The 26,683-nt window shown below is 43.2% G+C and overlaps 2 protein-coding genes across 2 annotated transcripts; one reads left to right on the top strand and one right to left on the bottom strand.

Moving 5' to 3' along the window:
- Positions 1-1,861: 1,861 nt before the first annotated feature.
- Positions 1,862-4,990, bottom strand: NDUFB2 (NADH:ubiquinone oxidoreductase subunit B2). Its single transcript, XM_075855893.1, has 4 exons — positions 4,850-4,990; positions 3,666-3,810; positions 2,358-2,443; positions 1,862-1,926 (listed from the first exon to the last, which is right to left on the bottom strand). Exons 1-3 carry the CDS (start codon positions 4,936-4,938, stop codon positions 2,369-2,371), a joined length of 309 nt encoding a protein of 102 aa, XP_075712008.1. The 5' UTR covers positions 4,939-4,990; the 3' UTR covers positions 1,862-1,926; positions 2,358-2,368.
- Positions 4,991-5,364: 374 nt separating this feature from the next.
- On the top strand, positions 5,365-25,301 carry LOC142748692 (uncharacterized). The gene is made up of 12 exons (XM_075855878.1): positions 5,365-5,441; positions 8,242-8,504; positions 10,387-10,713; positions 12,937-13,031; positions 13,805-13,970; positions 14,090-14,318; positions 16,669-17,156; positions 17,923-18,007; positions 18,614-18,789; positions 19,991-20,151; positions 23,468-23,714; positions 23,980-25,301. Exons 2-12 carry the CDS (start codon positions 8,316-8,318, stop codon positions 24,202-24,204), a joined length of 2,388 nt encoding a protein of 795 aa, XP_075711993.1. The 5' UTR covers positions 5,365-5,441; positions 8,242-8,315; the 3' UTR covers positions 24,205-25,301.
- Positions 25,302-26,683: the final 1,382 nt, after the last annotated feature.

The following is a 26,683-nucleotide window of genomic DNA, read 5'->3' on the forward strand; positions in this document are numbered from 1 at the left end:
TAATGCAAGTTCATATAGGGCTGACTCTCCCTGTATATAATGTAATAGATCGTCCTGCCTCTGTCTCTCCTTGTAAATGACAAAGATAGAAGAAGAGACAAGGAGATGGTGTTGTCAGTCCCTCAATCATTTACAGGAAGAGATGGGGCAGTCAAATAAAAAAAAATGAAGAAAAATATTCAGCCATGTTTACACTTGCATTAAAGGGCTTTACCCATCTTGGACATTTATGCTACGTCCGCAGGATATGCAACAAATGTCCCATAGCTGTAGATCCCACCTCTCTCTAGACCGGGGCCTGCTGAACCAGTCCTACATTGCTGGGCTCCCGCTGCTTCCCAGCCACTTCCTGATGAGGCGGTGCGGAGTCTCGGAAACAGCAGAGCAGCAAATTACACTAAACTATTGGTAAATGGGAGCTAAGGAAACAGCGCGGCACGGCAAACTACGCCATATCCGTAGCCTCTGATTCCGGAAACAGGGTAAGCTTGCAGCGCTGTGCTGTTTCCGTAACTCCCAACTACTTCATCAAGACGTGGCCGGGAAGAAACCCTCCGGTAAAAATCTTTCCACCCACTTACTGACAGCAGCCAAACTCTGGATCCTTTTCAAATGGAGATCCATTTCTCCTCCAACCTATAGGGAATGGGTAGGCAAAGTAGACCGACCATGTGTGTAGATTGGAGGAATTAGCTGGTTGGGCAGATAGATGTGTTCGCTGCCACCTGGTCAGTCTGGAGGGAACACAGAGGATCCTGGTGCGGATTGTGGATTGCTAATTATTTCATCTGTATTACGAATTCCCAAAGGATTTTCACCCCTCCCCCCCCCCCCCCCCCCCCTAAACCCCTATTACCCTCCCATCCCCTCACCTAGCGGGTAATATGTGATCAATCGATTTCTGGACCGGTGTGTATATAGTTCTTTGTTTTCGGTTGTAATATTCGCTCCTTGACTGCCTTCATGATGAGACTATTTCATGGATGACATGCGTATATGCCTTTCATGCTTGTATTTTCTATTCTACACAAAAGGCCTGTTTTATTTTGAATGTTAAAGATATTCAATAAAAAGAGAATTAAAAAACAAAAGAAAAAGTGTCCGGGAAGCAGCGGGAGCCCAGCAAGGTAGAGCGGTGTTGAGGGGTTCCATTCGAGAGATGGGTGCGGGTCCGAGGAGGTGGGACCCATATCTAAGGGACATTTACGGCATATCCTGTGGCCAGGTCATAAAATGTCCAAGATGGGAAAATCCCTTTAAAGAGTTTTTGCCCCCATCCGATTTCATGGGCTGGAGAGTTCGGGTACGGGGGGGGGGTCACACATGGTGGCGGTTGAAACATCTCCATGTGGTGGCCAATGGTTGGACGATTTTGCCCGTAAAAACCTGCGGCAATTCACCGGTGTGTGGGAACGCACCCTAAGAAACCCTCGAACTTCTATGAGGTGCAGATGTGCGTCTGACTGCAAATACCTGTGTATAGTCCGTAGCACGACCTGCACTATACAGACCCCAGATCTCCGGCTCTTAACGTGTTCCAGTATATAATGGTCTACAGCTCTCCTTTATCCGCAGTGTTTCAGGAGGCCGAGACCTGGGAATAGGGTCCACATCAGAGGTGTCAGACCCCGGGCCCCTGTGTATGTACTGAACCGAAATTTGGTCTCCATAGGGTTCTATAGTGATCTAGGGCGAGTTCACTGGGTGGTCCGGGTTTTACACCTCTAATATTGGCTAAAACGAGGCCGTATTATGGCCGCCTGAACCCAGAGATGGCTATGAAGACGACAATATCCACCTTTAAGTAGGTCAAGTCGACTGGAAGAATTTATTGTGGAGTTAAGAAAAACCCACAAAATACTTTAAATAGAATTCCCGTTTATTTACAAGCATCTCGACAAACGCATCACAGGGAAGACCCAACACCTGCAAAGAAAAGAAAAGCATTACAATACAATACAATACGTGTGCAGGTAAAGCGAGAATCGCCTTCTTAAAAACATCCCCCCAAAGTCATATCCAGAGCAGAGCGATGACATCTACCGCAACACAATAGGAAACGGCATTCTTAAAAAGACGGAAACCCTTTAAATGGACTCTAAACATAAGAAGCTTTAAAAGGGAGGACCCCCCCCCCCCCCCTATGTTAGGCAGAGTGGAGCGCGGCTGCAAAAAGCAGCTCTCCCTGTGGAGGATCCGGCACGTATTTGCATCACAAGGACAGACCATTGATGGAGCGTAACGTAAAGGCGGTGGTGCCGGGTATTCATACACTTTGCCGCCACTTCGGATTCCCGTCTGCCGGGTTGAGGGGCCGGTACTGGATTTTTTTATTTTTCTTGACATCTTGTTCTTACTGTAAAGATCTTCACTCTTCATCTTCGGGGAGGATTCCCAGCTCCTCATCAGTCCACTGTGAGGGGTCCGGATAGGGAAAGTGACCCTATAAAAGACAAACAACATTATTAAAAGGGAAAATCCGGCAGTTTACCGAGTAAGTGTTTGAATACCAACACATCGAGAAAATGTTTCAGGGCCAGTGCAAATCGACAATCAAAGAATGGACCGGGTGACAAGCCCCAAACCTTCATAGGCCGGGTTGCCACGGGCTCGGATACGCTGTGTAAAAACTGTGCAGCGTATCCAACCTGGAACCCGCAGCACCTACTGCCCGAAAATCATTCTTCGAACTGAATTTCCGCTGCAGAAAGCAGCGCTGTGGGAAAAAAAAAGACGGAACTGTTCATACTTACCCACTCTCTTGTCTGCACGTAATCCGGCCTCCTACAATGGCGTTGCAGGCCATGTGACGCTGCAGCTTGTGATTGGCTGCAGTGGTCACATGGGATGAAACATTATCCCGGGAGGCCGGACTGCAGGAAGGAGGAGTGCTCTGGGCAAGTATTCTTTTTTTTTTTTTTTATTGCGGATTTTGCGGCGGAATCGCTGCGATTCCGCTGCAAAAGTCGCAGCACTTAGCTTTCTGTTGCAGGTTTTGAATCCCCATTGAATTCAATGGGGAAAAACACACAAAAGAAAAGCAGCGAAAACGCAGCATAAATGGACCCGCTACGCCATTAAATTCCGCACCGCAGGTCAATTTGTTAACGTTTACGCGGCTTTTTCCCCGCAGCGTGGGCAGGAGATTTTCTAAATCTCATCCACTTTGCTGCTACTGTAAATGCTGCGGAACTTTCGCACAGAATCCAGTTGTGGAAATTCCGCAGCGTTTACGCTACATCGGAACCCGGCCTGAGCCCGTGTATTTTGCTGTTGTCACAGTCTCCCCCTGGCTGCTTCCAGATGTTAGAATATTATCAAACTTATCTGCTCCTCCTGGCTAGAGTTTGCACGGTGCCAGTGCCATGCTGCGTGCTGCTGTACAGGTTACAGTCCCCAGCCTCTCCTGGGCCTTAGACCTGCTTCTGTGGTTTTCCAGCATCCCGCTCACAATTTGGATTGATCTATATATAACTTTAGCTTCTGATCTTGCCACATGAGATGCCTGGGCAAAGCATCATGGGATATGGTATTACTGGTTATATTAGACGATTACTCAGCACAGAATGTTGGACCTAAATACGGATCATAGTTGGAGTTACACTTTAGGTGGCCGTATAGCCCAAAAAATCTGTAGAGCTCGAAAAGAAACAGCAAATACTCACAAAAACCGCATCCGGTTCATGCCAAAAATGCCAAAGAATCCAAAACCACATGAAGCCCCCGAGCAGCTCGGCCTGAATGTTCTGGGACTTGGTCACATCCACCATCTGTCGGTAACGTGGCTCGATGTGACCCTCACCCCCGGCACTAGAGGACAAAAAATTAGAAACATAAAAATTCAGAAAATATAAAGGAAGTGTCCAGATTTATAATATTTTATATTACTCCAATGCATCGAACATAAAAAACAAAATAACTTTGCAAATAGTTTTGAATAAGAATATTCTGCAGTTTCGGGTCTACAGCTCCTAAGCAGATCTATGCGCCTCCATGGTTACAGACCACAAACATTCCCTGTGTGTAGTCTGATAATCCATCTGCCTCCTCTTCTATGGTTTATAAATTGCCAAAAGGAGGATGAAGCAGTAACTGCAGATTCAGAACACACAGGGTTTGTTTGTAGTCTGTAACCAGAGAAACACACAGGTCTGCACAGGAGCTGTATACACAAAACGGTAGGAGGACTATTTGCCAGGTTGTTTCTTTGAAGCAACGGAAAAAAAAAAAAAAGGCTGCAAACGTACAAATACAACTTAGTACCCCAAAATAAAAATAACGTACACCCCCTCCCCTCTAAAAGGTACCTAAAATGTTCCGACACCCACCCATTATATATACCCACAAACTCCTACCCCCTTGACAGGAGCCCACTCCCAAGCTTAGACGCAGTCACTATTGACCATGGCACCCAAGGGGTTCATCCAAGGGCTGTCCTGCTGTTGATCGCACGGGCACAACTCCTGTGCCCACGTGACCACCATGGCATACACGTACATCATGGTGCTTCAAGGGGTTAACAGGACATTATATGCCATTTTCCAGCCCATTAGAAGCAAAACTGAGAATAACATTAGGACCGGTCAATGTTGTTATTCACTGACAGCAGGCAGAGATAGTGGGGAAAAAAAATACAGAACTTTGTCATTCTACGTAAACCTCTTTAATTTCGCCACTACCCAGAATCCTTAGCGACTCATCTGACACGACAGGGACGCAGAAATCCTTCCCCCACCACCACTTGATCCATGACAGTTACTTAAAAACATCTGCAGCCCTTTCAGTGACAGACAGACACCGCTCCCACACAACCGAATCCCCCATCAGTTTACCATCCCCGGTCTCTTACTTGCGGACCCCGGTTCTCCTCCGCACTACTCCACTAAACAGACGACTTCCAGCCCTCAGAGCTCCGCCGAGCCGCACCAGCGACGCCATGACACCGGAGCAATGTCACCTTCCGGCAGAACAGCCCGGCCGCCGCTGATTGGCTAGAGGAGTTGCGAAATCTCGCGAGAATTCCACAGTGAGTGGGGAAACCCATTAGTACAGGTGGGGGTGTTTATAACAATTTCCTCATCAAAATTGCCGTCGATTGAACCAACTTTATATCTACAGCCTTGATACCTGCATAACGGTCTCCATAAATCATTCCTGACTTTATCGGGCGCGTTAAAACTGAATAATGGAAATTACCGATTTCAATAAAAATATTAATATAATGATGGGAGATCTGAGTGATAGGTAATTATTAGATTATATCCTGGATTTTATGACAGTTTTCTACTCCTGAAATATATGTTAGACCGTGTTGTTACACTCTAGTGCACCCCTGTAAATTTGAATGGTAGATCCGGTTGGCATGGTCTCTCAGTAAACAAAGCTTAGTACACAGAGCACATGTCCGGGTCCTAGCGCCCGTAGGCAAGAGATCTGATCAGGTGAGTGTCTGCTGAATTATACCTGGATACACCCGCACCTGACCCGGATTTTTAGGGTCTCCAGGTTCATGGTGTGACTATAGGGTCAGAATCTCTCTTTGGCGCTATGGTTGCGATTTAAAGGGATTGTCTGGTTTAAATTTCATATAGCCTAAAATGGAGTTAATGGAGGGGGTCCTCTGATCAGCATCCACATCCATAGGGGCCTCCACACACAACTTCCCTTCATGGCTGCATTAATGCCCCTCTCAGTGCCCCCTACACAGTAGCAGTGCCCCCTTTTACCGCCCACAAAGTAATAGTGCCCACACGCTGTAATATTACCCCGTTTGTGCCCTCACAAAGTGATAACAGCCCCATGTGCTCCTACACAGTAAAACAAATCCTCTTTCTGGGCCACAGGATTAAGTGCCATTCTTTATGCCCCCATAGTAATAATCCCCACTTTGTGCCCCCATAGTAATAATCCCCACTTTGTGCCCCCATAGTAATAATCCCCACTTTGTGCCCCCATAGTAATGTTCCCCCAAAGTAATAAGCCCTCTTTGTGCCCACCTCCACAAGGTAATAGTGCCCACCTTATGCCCCCAAAGTAATAAATTCCCTTTGGGTCCCGCAAAGTATGGACCTCTAAATCAGATTCTAGATCAAACATTAATTTAAAAAAACACTATTTACTTACTGCTTCTATTCAGGGCTCGCACACCCCGGATTCCTACAGTCTGTACAAGGTCCCTGCCACGGAGCATAGAAGGTCCTGACGCTGGATGTTGTGTTCTGTGTCACATACCACGACCTGATGCTGCTCGGCGTCAGGACCTTCTATGCGCCACGGCACAGAATTCACCTGATTTTGCAGCCTGTGGAAATCCGGGAAAGGCGCCCTTTTCCTCAGGGCCCAGTCGCACCCACTGTGACTGCTACAGGGTACAATCAGTAAGTGGGACTGGACCCCCTTCATTACCTATGTCTCTACCCAAAGCTATTAACAAGAGTGGGGATCAGCTACAAAGACCCCCACTTTTCTTTCTGTGGAGGACCCCACATGTCTGGCATTACATAGACTGTCCACTGATTTAAAAGTAGAACTGTGTAATACTTCATCTCACCTGGGGTGGCGCTGTAGAGAAATGTCGCACTTACTGCCGGGTTTCCCCACAGATTACAGCTGATTGTTGTTGACGGATAACCCGTTACCTTCCCTCACATGGTGTTTTTTTTTTATTTTTTAAATACTGCACGTAAAAACGGCAACTTTTTTTTAATGCCACATAATAGTATGTTTTATTACCTCCGGTTTTACGTGTTTTTTTTTTGTGTGGCGTTTTCTCATTGCAAATCATGTCAATCAAAGATCATGTGATTCAAAAATTCCTCTTTGTAACACATGATTTACTCTGAAAAAAAAACACCAGATATGTATGGGACAAAAACACCACCAACTGGCTGAAAAAACACCCAACCAACACTATTCTGCGATTTAAAAAAAAACGCCTTTGACCCAAAAAAGCAATATAAAAGAAAAACTGTTTAATATTTTCCTAGCTAACATCTGGTCTCAGCTTTTCTTTTTTCCTAAAAAAAGCTCTACAAAAATCGCCAGGAAAAGCGCCACAAAAAACGTGAAGTTTTACCTAAAACCGCTGTGTGTGAAGGCTCCCTAAAAAGACAAGTTCTTCTCTAAACATCTCCACTTTCGTGATCAGCTGATTGCCGTGGGTCAGTCTCCTGGAGCCTCCATTATTACTAGGGAAAGTTTCACTCATTTAAAGGGCCAGGTCCATCAGTTGGGGGCGCTCTTACTTAGCGCATGTGACTCATAGAGGGGGGTCCCGGGCAGCGCCATATAAGAGATGGGAAATAAATAAAATTAATTATTTGATTAACTCATTCCCGACTGCCCACTTTCCTCTGACGACAGGCGGTGCAGGTCCGGAGTATATAGCGACATCTTTTGGCGTCGCTGTGAAAAGGCTGATGAGCGCTCCAGTGAGCTGTCACTAAGACCTCCTGTATTTAGAGCAGCCTCCTGAATACAGCTGGGATCAGAGGAACAAACAATCCCAGCTGTTTAACCCTTTGATCGCCGCGATCTGTGGCATGATCAAAGGGGACTCTCCTCTTTGATCGCGTCACCAGGTCGGAGACTGGGGGGGAACCCTCGGCAGTCAGATCTGGGGACCTAGAAATGACCCCAGGGCTGTCTGTTCAGTATGCCTGCTGTTAGGGCACATTATGTGTTGTCATAGTGACACAGTGTAATGTATTAATATACAGGAGCAAGCGAATACATTCTAAGTATAAAATAAAGTTGTTAAATAGAAATCCGTTCATGGAATTCAAAAAAATTAACAAAACATAATAATAATAATAATAATAATAATAATAAAGAAATGTCCACAAAAAAGTCATTATTTAGTATAAAATATATTTTATGACCCCTAAATTACATAAAAACAAGTCTCAGTGCTCGGACCCCCACCAATCAAAATGTCGGACATGTCAAAATTTTGTAAAAGTTTAGTTGCCCTTTAAGGCCTTTTCAGGCCTGGTCATTAAGGGGTTATTAATTATATAGGGTGGCATTGTGATAATATCCAGGGTTAGAGCTTGCAATTTTCTTTTCACCACTAGAGGGCGACCTATGATCTGGGCAAACACACCTGTCCTGTAGTAATGTGTCCAGGATACTGTATCCAAATATTAACACTGACAGGTAGCATTGCCCTGTTCACTATGCGACGCTTATCTCTATAGAGGAAGGTTGTGGTGTTTTTGACTATTTTTCTTCTGCTCTTAGAAACAAGTTTGTGGCATTATTGGCTGCGCTGGAGACACCGGACGTTCTCTTATCAGGAGATTCACACATAAAACATGTCCAGTCTCCACCATCCCGGCTGTTTCTGCTCTCGGTGTCCTGGAGACCATGCTGGAGCCGTTGCCTTTGTGGTGGGCACATTGGATGGAGACCCCGTGAAGTTAAACCTCATGAAGGATTACGTCTCCACAGCTTTATACAACTTGAGAGCGTCCTCATTCAATATCATCTACTTCTCCGAGGAGGTACGTGTCCTTCAACATCCCCGGTAAATAGAATTCCTTGAGTCGTCTTCCTCTGTCAACCTGTTCCGCCAATTCTCTGTTCTTGGGAAAGCTGGGTGATAGCCTATATGGCTCCTCTAGAGTCCTGAGTTGGCTTATTTATGCAGTGATACATCGCCATAATGAGGCAGATTCAGGATTCTAGGAAAGCTGGGTACAACCCCTGGGTGGAACTGTATTCTGGGCCATATTACGTGTCACCCAGCTTTCCCAGAAGCTGCTATAACCACACAGTATAACGCCCCATAGTGGCCTCCACACAGTATAAGGCCCCATAGTGGCCTCCACACAGTATAAGGCCCCATAGTGGCCTCCACACAGTATAAGGCCCCATAGTGGCCTCCGCACAGTATAAGGCCCCATAGTGGCCTCCGCACAGTATAAGGCCCCATAGTGGCCTCCGCACAGTATAACGCCCCATAGTGGCCTCCGCACAGTATAAGGCCCCATAGTGGCCTCCGCACAGTATAAGGCCCCATAGTGGCCTCCGCACAGTATAAGGCCCCATAGTGGCCTCCGCACAGTATAAGGCCCCATAGTGGCCTCCGCACAGTATAAGGCCCCATAGTGGCCTCCGCACAGTATAAGGCCCCATAGTGGCCTCCGCACAGTATAAGGCCCCATAGTGGCCTCCGCACAGTATAATGCCCCATAGTGGCCTCCGCACAGTTTAATGCCCCATAGTGGCCTCCGCACCGTATAATGCCCCATGCACACGGCCGTGCCTGTAATAACGGCCCGTAAAATGCAAAAGAACGGACGTGTTCCATAATTTGCTGAACATTTCTATGGAATAGACACCCATCCGTAGTGATACGGAAAGGTGTCCGAGGCCAATAGAACTGAATGGGTCCGTAATTACGGAGACTTTTCACGGTCGTCTGCATGGGGCCTTCACACCCTATAGTGGCCTCCACACCCCCATAGTGGCCTCCACACAGTTTAATGCCGCATAGCTGCCCCATACAGTATAATGCCCTCATAGCTGCCCCATACAGTATAATGCCCTCATAGCTGCCACCACAGTATAATGCCCACATGGCTGCCCCATACAGTATAATGCCCACATGGCTGCCCCATACAGTATAATGCCCACATAGCTGCCCCATACAGTATAATGCCCACATGGCTGCCCCCATACAGTATAATGCCCACATGGCTGCCCCATACAGTATAATGCCCCCATAGCTGCCCCCATACAGTATAATGCCCCATAGCTGCCCCCATACAGTATAATGCCCCCATAGCTGCCCCCATACAGTATAATGCCCCCATAGCTGCCACCATACAGTATAATGCCCCCATAGCAGCACCATACAGTATAATGCCTCCATAGCAGCACCATACAGTATAATGTCCCCATAGCTGCCACCATAATATAATGCCCCCATAGCTGCCACCATACAGTATAATGCCCCCTTTGCTGCCCCCATACATTATAATGCCCCATAGTGTCTAATAAATAAAAAAAATACTTACCTAGCCCCATCCCACGGCGAGTGGAGGAGATCCCTCAGCTCCTCCACTCTGAGCTATGAGTGGCTTGGGGCAGACAGGCGCGATGCTCGTCACTGCATCGAGCCTGTCTGTGCCGAGCCTCTCACGGCTCAAGGCCGCTTCACACAGTGACTGCTGAAGCAGATAGCTGATGGTTCCCTGCTTCAGAACTGGATTCAACTGTATCTGCATCCTGAGGACGCAGATACTGTTGAAACCGGGACATACCACCGGCAGCGAGACACCGGCCGGAATCCGGGACTGTCCCGCTGGATCTGGGATGGTTGGGAGGTATGCATCCAGGTATTTGTCAGATCTTAATAAATCCCTGACTATTTCCTGTTAGATCAATAAGTGGTGTGACCGCACGGTGACGTGGACCCCCGATACGGCCAATCAGGCTATTTCATGGCTCCGGACACTTGGCTGTGATTCTGGTGCCGAGCCCACTGAAGCCTTGGCTGCAGCATTCGAGGACCCATCATGTCAGACTGTGAACTTAGTGATGGACGCTCTGCCGCCCCGAATTCTACAGAATATTTACAGCTTTCTTGCCAGAGATAAGAATTCCTGCTCTGTGAATGTGGTTTATCTACTGGAGGAGCCGTATGACCGGAATAGAGAAGGTTCCTTCCGCACCATTAATCTTAAACCCCTTGGATCTTCAAATAAGGTAAGTGGTACAATATATCTGGGAACAGGCTAACCAGGACACAGACAGCATCATATAGGACTCACATAGCACCCATACAGGACTCATATAGCACCCATACAGGACCCACATAGCACCCATACAGGACTCGCATAGCACCCATACAGGACCCACATAGCACCCATACAGAACACAGACAGCACCCATACAGGACTCATATAGCACCCATACAGGACTCACATAGCACCCATACAGGACCCACATAGCACCCATACAGCACACAGACAGCACCCATACAGTACACAGACAGCACCCATACATGACTCATATAGCACCCATACAGGACTCACATAGCACCTATACAGGACCCACATAGCACCCATACAGGACCCACATAGCACCCATACAGGACACAGACAGCACCCATACAGGACTCATATAGCACCCATATAGGACCTACACAGCACCCATACAGGACCCACATAGCACCCATACAGTACACAGACAGCACCCATACAGGACTCACATAGCACCCATACAGGACACAGACAGCACCCATACAGGACACAGGCAGCACCCAAACCCATACATAATATCTATAGAAATAGATATTATAACCATACCACAGGCAAAAGAGTAGATGAGAAGAAGGGCGGCAGTTACTGCATCACAGTGCAGACGTATATGACGTTCACAGTCTGTGGAAAGCTGGGTGACTACTCCTATAGGGCACTTTTATAGCTATCACCCAGCATCTGCTATAGATGTAGCAAGCCAAGACATGGCTAAATAGTTTATGGTAGGTGTCCATAGTGTCTGCACATATAAAATATTATCAGACTGGCAGGCACAGTACAAAGGACTGGTATACATTTTAAGGAATACCCTTGCAAGAGCAAAGAGGAAATGTCATCTCTCCAGACATGTCCGTTTTAGTAAATACTAGTATTTCCCATGAAATTCTGGAGTATCTTTTCTTAGAAATCTGTGTTGTGCTGTTCCTCTGTTATTCCTCCTGAAAAAAATGTATGACAGAAGAGCTGCCAGCTCCTCTGTACTACACCACACAGGAGAGCTGACAGCTCCTCTATACTACACCACACAGGAGAGCTGACAGATCCTCTCTACTACACCACACAGGAGAGCTGACAGCTCCTCTATACTACACCACACAGGAAAGCTGCCAGCTCCTCTATACTACACCACACAGGAGAACTGACCGCTCCTCTATACTACGCCACACAGGAGATCTGACAGCTCCTCTATACTACACCACACAGGAGAGCTGACAGATCCTCTATACTACGCCACACAGGAGATCTGACAGCTCCTCTATACTACACCACACAGGAGAGCTGACAGATCCTCTATACTACACCACACAGGAGAACTGACAGATCCTCTATACTACACCACACAGGAGAGCTGACAGATCCTCTATACTACACCACACAGGAGAGCAGACAGATCCTCTATACTACACCACACCACACAGGAGAGCTGACAGATCCTCTATACTACACCACACAGGAGAGCTGACAGCTCCTCTATACTACACCACACAGGAGAGCTGACAGATCCTCTATACTACACCACACAGGAGAACGGACAGCTGCTCTATACTACACCACACAGGAGAGCTGACGGCTTCTCTATACTACACCACACAGGAGAGCTCCTCTATACTACACCACGCAGGAGAACTGACAGATCCTCTATACTACACCACACAGGAGAGCTGACAGATCCTCTATACTACACCGCACAGGAGAGCTGGCAGATCCTCTATACTACACCACACAGGAGAACTGACAGCTCCTCTATACTACGCCACACAGGAGAGCTGACAGCTCCTCTATACTACACCACACAGGAGAGCTGACAGATCCTCTATACTACACCACACAGGAGAGCTGACAGATCCTCTGTACTACACCACACAGGAGAACTGACAGATCCTCTATACTACACCACACAGGAGAGCTGACAGCTCCTCTATACTACACCACACAGGAGAGCTGACAGATCCTCTATACTACACCACACAGGAGAGCTGACAGCTCCTCTATACTACGCCACATAGGAGAGCTGACAGCTCCTCTATACTACACCACACAGGAGAGCTGACAGCTCCTCTATACTACACCACACAGGAGAGCTGACAGCTCCTCTATACTACACCTCACAGGAGAGCTGACAAAATCTCCAATATTGACATTTTTTAATATATCCTTTGATTTTTAGACCAGAATTAATAGTTATCAGAGACCCAGTCCGTATTGTCCTTCATCATCTTCCTCATCCTGCACGCTCTCTACAGTAGTCTCTTCTGAACCTCAGTAGGTATCACTCCCATATCAGTTATACCCTGTACATGTCTGTATGTTATTCTAGATATAGGTGCACGGAACAACACATTATCAAGAACCCCTCTAAAGAAGTAGCAGCAGTGAATCTTTCCTTTGATGCTTTCGACTACTTAACCTTTATTTCTGTGCATAGCTTCTGATTTTCTTTCCCTCTCGCAGCATGCTGTGTCACAGAGAGAAAGAAAAGCTGCAGTCACATCCCCCTCTTCCTCCCTGTCTACTATTTTAATGTTTTACACTAGATGGATTTTTGGGTGCCTAAGGAGGTTTCTGAACGTTACCATTGAGCCTGCAGGCAGGGAAAGGGGAAATACAAGCTACTGGAAGCTGAAGAAGATGCCACTTCCCCTTAATAAGATATATTACAGGTTTTATATATTCTTATTAAGGCCTTTATTCAGACAGATGTTTTCTACACGTGTTTAACTATCTGTATTCCTGATGTAACACCCACAGTTCTACAGACCTGAACGTAGGGCTCTAGAACTGACGGGGGTTCAGATGTTTACGTACTGACCCAATAATGATTATCGTCTTGTGAATAGTGTTGAAACAATCGGTTGCGGTTCCCATGATTCTCCACGGAGGAGATTATCCGCATTTCAGAAAATATCTATGCATTTATGCAACCCCATACCAAGAAGTGATGGAACGTATGTTGGGTTTGGGTCCAGTTTGACCTCTGTGTGGCCAAGTTTAGTAATATCACCTTCAGATTTTCTCTTTGATCTTCTACTTCCCAGGCTGGAACCAATGAGCTGTTGTGTTCATCCAAAAGTACCTCCATTAAGTGCAAGCCCATTGCAAATGTCACCAGAGGCATTGAGTCTGTTGCGAGGGGCCAGGGTACTGGCCCGTAGAGACACTGATGGACTTTACTACATGGGACACATTGCCCGTGAAGTGGAGGTAAGTAGCAGTGGAGTAGAAGTCTTCCAGCTATACCCGGCATTTTGAAGGTTTTGCAAAATTCACAACCTTCTCTGGGTTGTCTACTAAGCCAATGATCGTGTCTTGCTTTACTCCAGGGCTCCAGTGACCGATTCCTTGTGGAGTTTGAGAAATGCCGCTCATTGAAAGGCAAAAGTCAGTTCCGTATGCAGGAAACACCCGTTTGTGACATTATTCACTATGAAGATGCGAGGTGGAGACCCCTAGTTCCAGGAGACCATGTTCTAGCGCCAGTAGATGCCAAAATGGAGCACTATGGACCTGCTACAGTTCTGCAAGGAACAGAAACCCGAGAGCGTGGCTTAGGTAATATCACATCGGAAAATATCATTATCATCTTTCATTTAAAATCCAATAATATTAATTGACTATAGTCTTCTTAAATACATTAAAATAAATGTTCACCTTTTTACAACTATTTACAGATCTAATCTACATAAAAAGTAGTTACTTGTGCTTTGTTATCTTGTATTGGTCCTGAGTTACAGCCTGTATTATACTCCAGAGCAGTAATCACTATTCTGCTGGTTGAGTCACTGTGTAAATACATTACATTACTTATCCTATAATAATCCGCAGTGACTCCACCAGCAGAATAGTGAGTGCAGCTCTGGAGTATAATACAGGATGTAACTCAGGATCAGTACAGGATAAGTAATGTAATATATGTACACAGTGACTCCACCAGCAGAACAGTGAGTACAGCTCTGGAGTATAATACAGGATGTAACTCAGGATCAGTATAGGATAAGTAATGTAATGTATGTACACAGTGACTCCACCAGCAGAATAGTGAGTACAGCTCTGGAGTATAATACAGGATGTAACTCAGGATCAGTATAGGATAAGTAATGTAATGTATGTACACAGTGACTCTACCAGCAGAATAGTGAGTACAGCTCTGGAGTATAATACAGGATGTAACTCAGGATCAGTACAGGATAAGTAATGTCATGTATGTACACAGTGACTCCACCAGCAGAATAGTGAGTGCAGCTCTGGAGTATAATACAGGATGTAACTCAGGATCAGTACAGGATAAGTAATGTAATGTATGTACACAGTGACTCCACCAGCAGAATAGTGAGTGCAGCTCTGGAGTATAATACAGGATGTAACTCAGGATCAGTATAGGATAAGTAATGTAATGTATGTACACAGTGACTCCACCAGCAGAATAGTGAGCGCAGCTCTGGAGTATAATACAGGATCAGTACAGGATAAGTAATGTCGTGTTTACAAAGTGACACAACTCTACCTGCAGATTTGACTTAAAGGGAACCTGTCACCAGCATTTCACCTATTAAACCAGCAATACTTGGTGGTATTAGGTAAAAAATAATTTTTATGTAACCTATAATTCTCTTCTAAGTAGCTCTGTACCTTTAGTATTCCGTTTTTTAGTATTCCTGCACTGTTTGCTAATGAGCATAAAAGAGTCATATCTTCATTCAAAAAGAGCCAGATCTTTATTCCTCAAGCCTTTCTGAGTTTACCCGGACTCCTTACTTTTTAGTGACTGCTTATTTTTGATTGACAGTATTCAGGGCAGGCCAGTTTTCGGCGGTGGGTGGGCATAAGTAGAGGAACGAACAAGACTGCCGGATTATTATCATAAAAGGCGCAAAACGTTTTCAGATCGTTATTTATGGTCAGAGGAGGAATTTAGGAGAGTGGATAACGGCAATGAACTTTTGATATCAGCGGCCAGTGGGTGGTGAGTAGAGTTCAATAGGTGAAATGCTGGTGACACGTTCCCCTTAATTTAGTAAAATTGTCCCAACTATCTACACAGTAGCATCTGTAGATTTGATCAATTTGATGATCCTTCAGCCGGTAGAATACAAATCATATACAATTTGTCGAAAGCGAATCACAAATTTTCGGCCAGTATATACAAGTCTTATATATTTTGAGTTTATTAATCAAGCAAAATTAATATGTTACCCTCTTCTGGTTCCACACCTCAGACTGCCAACCTTGCCCTAAATAAACACTTCCTTAAGAGGACCGCTCACCTCTGCTGACATGTCTATTTTAGAAAATACTTGTATTCCCCATAAAATAACAGTCCTGGAGCATCTTTTCTTAGAACTCTGCATTGTGCTGTTCCTCTGTTATTCCTGCGAGAAACTTATGAATAAATTGACAACTGGGTGTTACCATTCCCCTTGTGAAAGGGGCGTGTCCCTACACAGTCTCACTCTGCCAGCACTGATTGGACATTGTCAGTCTATGTAGGGACACACCCCCAACTGGTAACACCCAGTTGTCAATTTATTTATACATTTCTAGGAGGAATAACAGAGGAACGGCACAATGTAGAGTTAGATGAAAAGATGCTGCTGAATTGTTATATTATGGGGAATGCAAGGATTTACTAAAACAGATGTGTCAGGAGAGGTGACCGGTCTTCTTTAGTTCAATACTGGACACCAGATTCCCCCAGATTGGGCCCCATAGACGTTGCATACCTTGTCTCTTTGTGGGGTACATCTCTGCATGTTAGATTTTTAATCAGGTTTCCAAACTCTATTGCACTGTGTGGTACAGACTCTGAATGGCATCTGATCAGATTGCCCATTAAGGAAGAATAATTATGGTCAAGGTTTGCTAATAATCAATATATGACATGTTGATATCTCTTCTACATTAGCTTTTGACAGCACTGGGGTCCTGGTGACTTTTTGGAATGGGAAAACTAAGCAAGTTACTCCTGGTCTGGCCATATGGATCCCTCATGGTTTAAGTGATCGCATTACTCTGGAGCTCCATATTCCTCCCGAAACCCGGAAGAAGCTGATAGAATCCTGCACCAGTTTCCCCTTTATGGGCACTAATGATAGACATCAAGAGTATCAGACAGAAGAGAAATCTGGTGGCCCGGGCTCTCATATGTGTCTATATTGTGGTCCCAATACTGGTGTTTGCCAAAGATGTCAAGTGCCGGAGGAGTTATGGGTGGCCCTCAGGAATTCACTGAACCACATCAGCCAAATCACTTCAACTACAGAGAAACCTTCCAAAAAGGTGGACAAAGCTCCAAGAAAAGATATAGGATTGGGCAAGGAGAACCCCAAACCTCAGAAGTGGAGCCTACAGGACCAGGAAGACCACCAGAAAGCGGAGCAGAAAAGTAGACATGTATGTTCAGGTTGTCTTTCAATTCATTTGTTAAAATATATTCTTAAAAAGGTTTTCCAAAAATTAGAGGGGGGTATAGTCAAGGATGCAAGGTAATCAATGTAGGTATAAGTCTTATCAATAAAATATAGGGATTAATCTACCGGTGGAATATCAAAAGGCAGCTGCTATGGGGACTGTCACATTGTATTGGGACCCATGGGCAATCCTAGGGAGGGTTTGCTGGTACCCGGAAACCCTTCTCTGAGCAATATAGGGAAAAAACTGAGTTAAATAGGAAAAATCTGTCACCCCAAGAGGTGCTACGTGCATAGTGATATGCGGGGAGCTCCCTCTAGTGGTGGGTGTACATAGACAGAATTTCATCATTAAAGGGTTTTTTAATGGAGCGCCTATCCTTAGGACAGCCCATCAATGTATTATTGGTGGGGGGTCTGACCATGAGACTCCCACCGATCAACAGAACAAAGGAGTATCAGCACTACTTAAAATAAACGTGTGATGGAGTTCATCTACAAAATATTTTTAGGGGAAAGAGGGAAATTTTAGGGTCTGTGTCATGGCCACCAATGCACTTGAAAACCTCCTCTTCTTTCTTGTATTGATACAATATCCCGCAGGACAGCCCTCCTGGATCGCAATGTTACCCTATTATATTGGTATAATATAATCAAGAATATTCTACAGAAATTGGTGCAAATGGAAAGTAGCAGAACTTTCTGCTTTAGTTGAGACTAAGAAAATTCTGTGCTTGGCTTTGTTTCAGAAGGAACCTCTCCTCCGTAGTAGAGACACTCAGACTGAAAAGCCCATCAACTCTCCGGACACATCGTATAATAAAATAAGAGAAGGTAAATCGTGAATTTTTCCTATTCTACAGTATTGTTAGTTATTGAGAAGTGTCAGAAGATAAGATTGGTCTGGATATCTCAGCTTGGGCCACCACCTATTTCCGAAACAAAAATGTAATGTTCTTACTACCCAATCTGATTTGCGGCTGCTCCAAACACAACCCGCAATAGAGAACCATTTTCTCATTATGAGGCTCTATTATGAGAATTGTGTTAAAGAAGTCTAGAGATGACGGTCCCCAAGTAGCATAAAGGGTTTATAAGCTCTCTGGCAGCCCATCCTATTGGGAATCGGTTGGGGGTCCCAGTTTACAGACCTGGTCCAATCTTCTATTTTGACATTTCAATATCAAGTGTTAGAAGATACATTTGTCCATTGTCCATTTTTGACAATCGCTTACTTAAAATAAGATGATCCCCAGAGATCAGCTGAGATCTGCATGAAAACCTGGTAGCAAGTGTTTGATTCTCCTGCAGTGCCACCACAGGAGAAATAAAACATTACATGGTGCGCTTTGAGATGCGGGTCCTCCAGGCTACGTCATGAAAGTCTAGAATAAGGGATTCCCCTCTGTGAACTCAAAAATATAGGTTTTGTTTCATTAGATCTCACAAAAGGTGGTACAATGGGTTCATCATATAAACCCTCAGCTTCACGCCTGGGCAACATGACTTATCTCCAAGAAACTTTGCAACGTATTGAACAGGCAATGAAAGAAGATCGCCTGGCTATGGAGTCTGTGATACTTGAACGGAGGCCACGTTCCGCTCCTCTGAAACTGGTACGTTTAGGTGCACCAGTCATACGACAGGATTCAGGGGTTTCTACGGGAAGCCCAAAACGGGTTCTACCATCAACTCTCACCCCAATACCATCATTCGCCTCCACATATGGCCTGGCCGTACAGCGTGTTTAGCCAGACACCACTGTTCGCTTTAAACTCATTCTTTACACATAATCTAGTATCTGCCGTAGTCATCGTTAAACCCGGACTCCATTCATGACCTGATATTTTATATTAAGGAACATTTTTTTTCTCAAATTTGTTTTTATTGAATTATGATCATTCAAACAAGTATAAATGTACTGTAGACACGCAGGCCATCAATCTTAGGCTATTAAGAAGCATTTAAAGGGGTTTCCTATGGATTTAAAAAATCCCTTCTATGGTCCTAATATACCAAAATAGCAAACGTTACAATATTCTTACTAAGTCTTCTCTGGCCCCTCACCACCCATGCCGCTCCTTGTGTACCTCTGTGCGTGATAGTGACGACACGTCATGCGACTCCCACACGTCACTGTAGATAACAGATCACCACGTACAGAGGAAGACACCGGTGGTGGAGGACTGCAGAAGAATGAGTAAGGTAAGTATATTGTGAAGTTTGCTATTTTTGTATTTGAGGCCCCCCAAAAAATGGTTAAATCCATGGAAGACCCCTTTAATCGCAATTTCAATCTTAGTCACTCGGGGATCCAGGATCCTAAAAGGAAAGATTTTTAGTGGAGTTTTGTATATTCAGCTCCTATGTAGATATATGTGTCTTCATGATTACAGACTACAAACAAACCTGTGTAGTCAGATTCTGTAGTCATACTCTCTCCCCCCTCTCTTCTACTAAACTTCTTACTAACCTACTGCAGGATCAGACTACGCAGAGTTTGTTTGTAGTCTGTAACTATGGTGATACATAGGTCTGCATAGAAATCGTAAAAACAAAACAGTAGGAGATTTGTAATGAAGTGACCACTTCGTTCCTTCCTTGCCATTTGTGCAGGCACAAGAAATGCAGATAAGCACTCCAGCACATCCTACACCCCGTTGCACAAATCAAAACTTTCTGGACCTCTGTGGTTATGACTCATTACAGAGTGGGACATTAGGGTTAATAGCATTGAAACCAAAAGAGGGGCATTTACAGATAAGATTAACCCCCAAGTCCTTAAATCTCAGGACTGAATATGTTTCATCTCAACAGAATTATGAAGATAAACTCAGGAGGAATCAGGAACGGAGACAACAAAAGGAAGTGGAAACTGCAGAGATGCAGAGGATGCGGGTGGAGGAGAGACAGAGGAGAAGGGAGGAGAAGATCCGCGAACTGGACCAGAGGGAACTGATGCTTCAGGATAACAGACGGTACATAAGTTGTATATAAATGATTATCCACAATTCTCTTAACAATGTGGGATTTAAAAGAAAACACCAGCAGCAAGACATTATGAGTCTAGGAAAGTGATATATAACTAAGCACATTTCTGCTTCTAGGAAGTCCCCTATGTACAAGAATATAACTACTATAATACTGCTCCTATATACAAGAATATAACTACTATAATACTGCCCCCTATATACAAGAATATAACTACTATAATACTGCTCCTATATACAAGAATATAACTACTATAATACTGCCCCCTATATACAAGAATATAACTATTATAATACTGCTCCCTATATACAAGAATATAACTACTATAATACTGCCCCTATATACACCAATATAACTACTATAATACTGCCCCTATGTACAAGAATATAACTACTATAATACTGCTCCTATGTACAAGAATATAACTACTATAATACTGCTCCTATATACAAGAATATAACTACTATAATACTGCCCCTATATACAAGAATATAACTACTATAATACTGCCCCCTATATACACCAATATAACTACTATAATACTGCCCCTATGTACAAGAATATAACTACTATAATACTGCTCCTATGTACAAGAATATAACTACTATAATACTGCCCCTATATACAAGAATATAACTACTATAATACTGCCCCCTATATACAAGAATATAACTACTATAATACTGCTCCCTATATACAAGAATATAACTACTATAATACTGCCCCCTATGTACAAGAATATATCTACTATAATACTGCCCCCTATATACAAGAATATGACTACTATAATGCTGCTTCTATATACAAGAATATAACTACTATAATACTGCACCTATATACAAGAATATAACTACTATAATACTGCCCCTATATACAAGAATATAACTACTATAATGCTGCTCCCTATATACAAGAATATAACTACTATAATACTGCCCCCTATATACAAGAATATAACTACTATAATCCCGCCCCTATATACAAGCATATAACTACTATAATACTGCCCCTATATACAAGAATATAACTACTATAATACTGCCCCTATATACAAGAATATAACTACTATAATGCTGCTCCCTATATACAAGAATATAACTACTATAATACTGCCCCCTATATACAAGAATATAACTACTATAATACTGCTCCTATGTACAAGAATATAACTACTATAATACTGCCTCCTATATACAAGAATATAACTACTATAATACTGCTCCCTATGTACAAGAATATAACTACTATAATACTGCCCCCTATATACAAGAATATAACTACTATAATACTGCCCCCTATATACAAGAATATAACTACTATAATACTGCCCCTATATACAAGAATATAACTACTATAATACTGCCCCTATATACAAGAATATAACTACTATAATACTGCCCCCTATATTCAAGAATATAACTACTATAATACTGCCTCCTATATACAAGAATATAACTACTATAATACTGCCCCCTATATACAAGAATATAACTACTATAATACTGCCCCTATATACAAGAATATAACTACTATAACACTGCCCCCTATGTACAAGAATATATCTACTATAATACTTCCCCCTATATACAAGAATATAACTACTATAATACTGCCCCTATATACAAGAATATAACTACTATAATACTGCCCCTATATACAAGAATATAACTACTATAATACTGCCCCCTACATACAAGAATATAACTACTATAATACTGCCCCCTATATACAAGAATATAACTACTATAATCCCGCCCCCTATATACAAGAATATAACTACTATAATCCCGCCCCCTATATACAAGAATATAACTACTATAATACTGCCCTCTATATATAAGAATATAACTACTATAATACTGCCCCTATATACAAGAATATAACTACTATAATACTGCCCCCTATATACAAGAATATAACTACTATAATACTGCCCCCTATATACAAGAATATAACTACTATAATCCCGCCCCTATATACAAGCATATAACTACTATAATACTGCCCCTATATACAAGAATATAACTACTATAATCCCGCCCCCTATATACAAGAATATAACTACTATAATACTGCCCCTATATACAAGAATATAACTACTATAATACTGCTCCCTATGTACAAGAATATAACTACTATAATACTGCCCCCTATATACAAGAATATAACTACTATAATACTGCCCCCTATATACAAGAATATAACTACTATAATACTGCTCCCTATATACAAGAATATAACTACTATAATACTGCCCATATATACAAGAATATAACTACTATAATACTGCCCCTATATACAAGAATATAACTACTATAATACTGCCCCCTATATTCAAGAATATAACTACTATAATACTGCCCCTATATACAAGAATATAACTACTATAATACTGCCCCCTATATTCAAGAATATAACTACTATAATACTGCCTCCTATATACAAGAATATAACTACTATAATACTGCCCCCTATATACAAGAATATAACTACTATAATACTGCCCCTATATACAAGAATATAACTACTATAACACTGCCCCCTATGTACAAGAATATATCTACTATAATACTTCCCCCTATATACAAGAATATAACTACTATAATACTGCCCCTATATACAAGAATATAACTACTATAACACTGCCCCCTATGTACAAGAATATATCTACTATAATACTTCCCCCTATATACAAGAATATAACTACTATAATACTGCCCCTATATACAAGAATATAACTACTATAATCCCGCCCCCTATATACAAGAATATAACTACTATAATACTGCCCCTATATACAAGAATATAACTACTATAATACTGCCCCCTACATACAAGAATATAACTACTATAATACTGCCCCTATATACAAGAATATAACTACAATAATACTGCCCTCTATATACAAGAATATAACTACTATAATACTGCCCCCTATATACAAGAATATAACTACTATAATCCCGCCCCCTATATACAAGAATATAACTACTATAATCCCGCCCCCTATATACAAGAATATAACTACTATAATACTGCCCTCTATATATAAGAATATAACTACTATAATACTGCCCCTATATACAAGAATATAACTACTATAATACTGCCCCCTATATACAAGAATATAACTACTATAATACTGCTCCTATATACAAGAATATAACTACTATAATACTGCCCCTATATACAAGAATATAACTACTATAATCCCGCCCCCTATATACAAGAATATAACTACTATAATACTGCCCCCTATATACAAGAATATAACTGCTGTAATATGTCACTTTAATGTTTCAGGCTGCGCTCAGAGCAAAGAATATTGCTGGACTTGGAGAAGAGACAAGATCAGGAGGGTTTAGAGGCTCAGCATGCAGTATCTCGCAGAGCCGCAGCTGAAGACAGGAGCTGCAAGAAAGATGAAGACCTGAGGAAGGAGTGGAGGAAAGAGGATCAGAAAGTTCAATTCTGGAGTGACCTTCGGCAGCAGCGAGAAAATCAAGATCAGGTGATCCAGAAACAGGAGGTGAAAGAAGAGAAGCATAAGGTGAGCACATATTGTGACTATGGGACTAGTTTTTCATTAGGCAACTGCTTAACTAACAGCTCCCTAATAGAGAATTTCTACACTAAATTGCTCCTGTTCATTGTGGGAGTAATTTCGGTTTCCTTAGAAATGCACCACCTTCCAGACTTTAGAATTCTTAGTGCGGCAATTTATAGTGCTCTGCAATTTTGCAGTACTCTGAATTTAGGGAATTGTATTTTAAGCGACTCCCTAATGTATTTTACCAACATCATTGTGGTTCCAGGAGCTGATCCACAACCAGATGGTTAAGCGACAAAGACAGCAAGAGGCCGATCTCCAAGACCAGAGAAGACAGAAGCAGCTGCAGAAAGGATCCGAACCCAGAGTCTCCCAGAGACTGGAGGAATTCTATCGGCAGGCTGGGCAGGAGTCGCGGAAGGACCAGGATTTACAACAATATCTGAAGGAGCACAATCTGCAGGCTCTTCGATCAGCCATGGTCCTGTGAGGACTGTAATATGAGGACATCTGCTTGTGTTGTCTTAAAGGGGAACAAACATCAATATGCAAAAAGCTGCTGTAAATTGGTCACTCATACAAGTCAAAAAACTTAAATAGGGGTTGTCTGGGAATAGAAAAAAGTTTGTATTTTTTTTGTTTTGTTTTAAACAGAAACAGCGCCACTCTTGTACATAGGCTGTGTTGGATATTGCAGTAAACTGGGCTGAGCTGCAATACCAGACACAAGCCATGGATAAATGTGGCGGTGTTTCTGGGGGAAAAAAAAAAAGCAAACACGTTTTTTCTAATCCTGGAAACCCCTTTTAAGAGAAGGGTCTCCTTAAAATATCTTCTGACATGTCAGAAGACAAATGGGCATGGCACTCATAGGAGTGCCGTGGCCCCTTTTTATTCTTGAGATCGTGAGGGGTCACTGGGCACAGACCCCACCCACCAATGACCAATGTTTTAGGCTAGGATTCCACAGCAGCGTGGAGTCGTCATTGTGTCATGTTAAATTGGTGATATTACCGCGACGCATCTGCAACCGCAATGTTTCCCAATGAGTGAAAAAGTTGCAGCCGACTTGTAACGATCACAACGATTCTGATTTTACCGCATATTGTAGGTGACCCCACGCTGCCGTAGCCTTAAGGTGAACCTGTCATTTAAAAGGGGTTTATGTAAGTAAAGCTTATTCATTGCATAGTACAAAAGTTATTCAACTTCCAAATATACATTGTGTATTAATTGCTGAGCTTTCAAGATCTCTGACTACAGACCATGAATGGAAACATTCTTCTTCTCACCTGCCAATATACATAGGTGCGTGGTTAATTACAAAAGAGTCCTCTGACAGTGTAATGAGCTATTTTCCGTCTCGGTAAACAATTCATTTTCCCATTACATGACAGCAAGCAAAAACCTTTAAAAAAATGTAAGGAACTGATACAGATAAGTATATTAGAAACCTGTGAAACTTTCCAGCATTATCCTACTTGAATATTACCTGAAATAAACCGTGACATTTCAACCCTCTTCATATAACGGTGGCTGAGTCTTGTAAACTGGATCCACTACAATGACTGTTTATAATCAATTTCTGCTGCATGAAAAGAATAGAAATCCTGAAATCTACATAACAAGTTGAGTCACTTTGTTACATCCTGTATTATACTCCAGAGCTGCACTCACTATTCTGCTGGTGGAGTCACTGTGTACATACATTACATTACTTATCCTGTACTGATCCTGAGTTACATCCTGTATTAGGCTGGGTTCACACGTGGCGGAATTTCACTTAAATTCCGCTGCGGACACTCCGCAGCGTTAATCCGCAGCGGAGCCGTTTGTCCATTGACTTACACTTTAATTTAGCAGTGTTCGTTTAGACGAGGCGTAAAATTCCGCTGCGGAGCGGAATTTGGTGTCCGCAGCATGCTCTGTCTGCTGCGGAGCAGTGGCGGACTCATGGCGGAATTTCTCCATTGACTTCAATGGAGATTCTAATTTCCGCAATGAAGTCCGCAGCTGTCATGCACATGTTATGTGTGCTGCGGATCCGTCTTGCTTTTTTAACTTGACATTTCTTCATTCTGGCTGGACCTATGTATTTCTAGGTCTACAGCCAGACTGAGGAAGTCAATGGGGCTCCCGTAATGACGGGAGCGTTGCTAGGAGACGTCAGTAAATAGTCACTGTCCAGGGTGCTGAAAGAGTTAAGCGATCGGCAGTAACTGTTTCTGCACCCGGGACAGTGACTACCGATCCCAATATACATGTATCTGTAAAAAAAAATGAAGTTCATACTTACCGAGAACTCCCTGCTTCTGTCTCCAGTCCGGCCTCCCAGGATGACGTTTCAGTCTAAGTGACGGCTGCAGCCAATCACAGGCTAATAACAGGCTGCAGCGGTCACATGGACTGCCGCGTCATCCAGGGAGATCGGGCTGGATGCCGAAGGAGGGACGCGTCACCAAGACAACGGGCGGTAAGTATGAATTTCTTTGACTTTCACAAGGGAAAGTGCTGTCCCTTCTCTCTATCCTGCACTGAATAGGGAGAAGGGAAGTACTTTTACCGCAGTCCGCAGCAGCTAGTCCGCATCAATTTACTGCACATTTTGTGCAGATCCGCAGCATTGATGCGGACAGTTGCGGAGGAAATCCGCCACGTGTGGTCATGCCCTTATACTCCAGAGCTGCACTCACTATTCTGCTGGTGGAGTCACTGTGTACATACATTACATTACTTATCCTGTACTGATCCGGAGTTATATCCTGTATTATACTCCAGAGCTGCACTCACTAATCTGCTGGTGGAGTCACTGTGTACATACATTACATTACTTATCCTGTACTGATCCGGAGTTATATCCTGTATTATACTCCAGAGCTGCACTCACTATTCTGCTGGTGGAATCACTTTGTACATACATTCCCTTATGTCCTACAGCAGAACAATAATGGTGTATTTCTGCCCCTGTG

Source organism: Rhinoderma darwinii, chromosome 3, assembly GCF_050947455.1.
Source record: "Rhinoderma darwinii isolate aRhiDar2 chromosome 3, aRhiDar2.hap1, whole genome shotgun sequence".
NCBI lineage: Eukaryota > Metazoa > Chordata > Amphibia > Anura > Rhinodermatidae > Rhinoderma > Rhinoderma darwinii.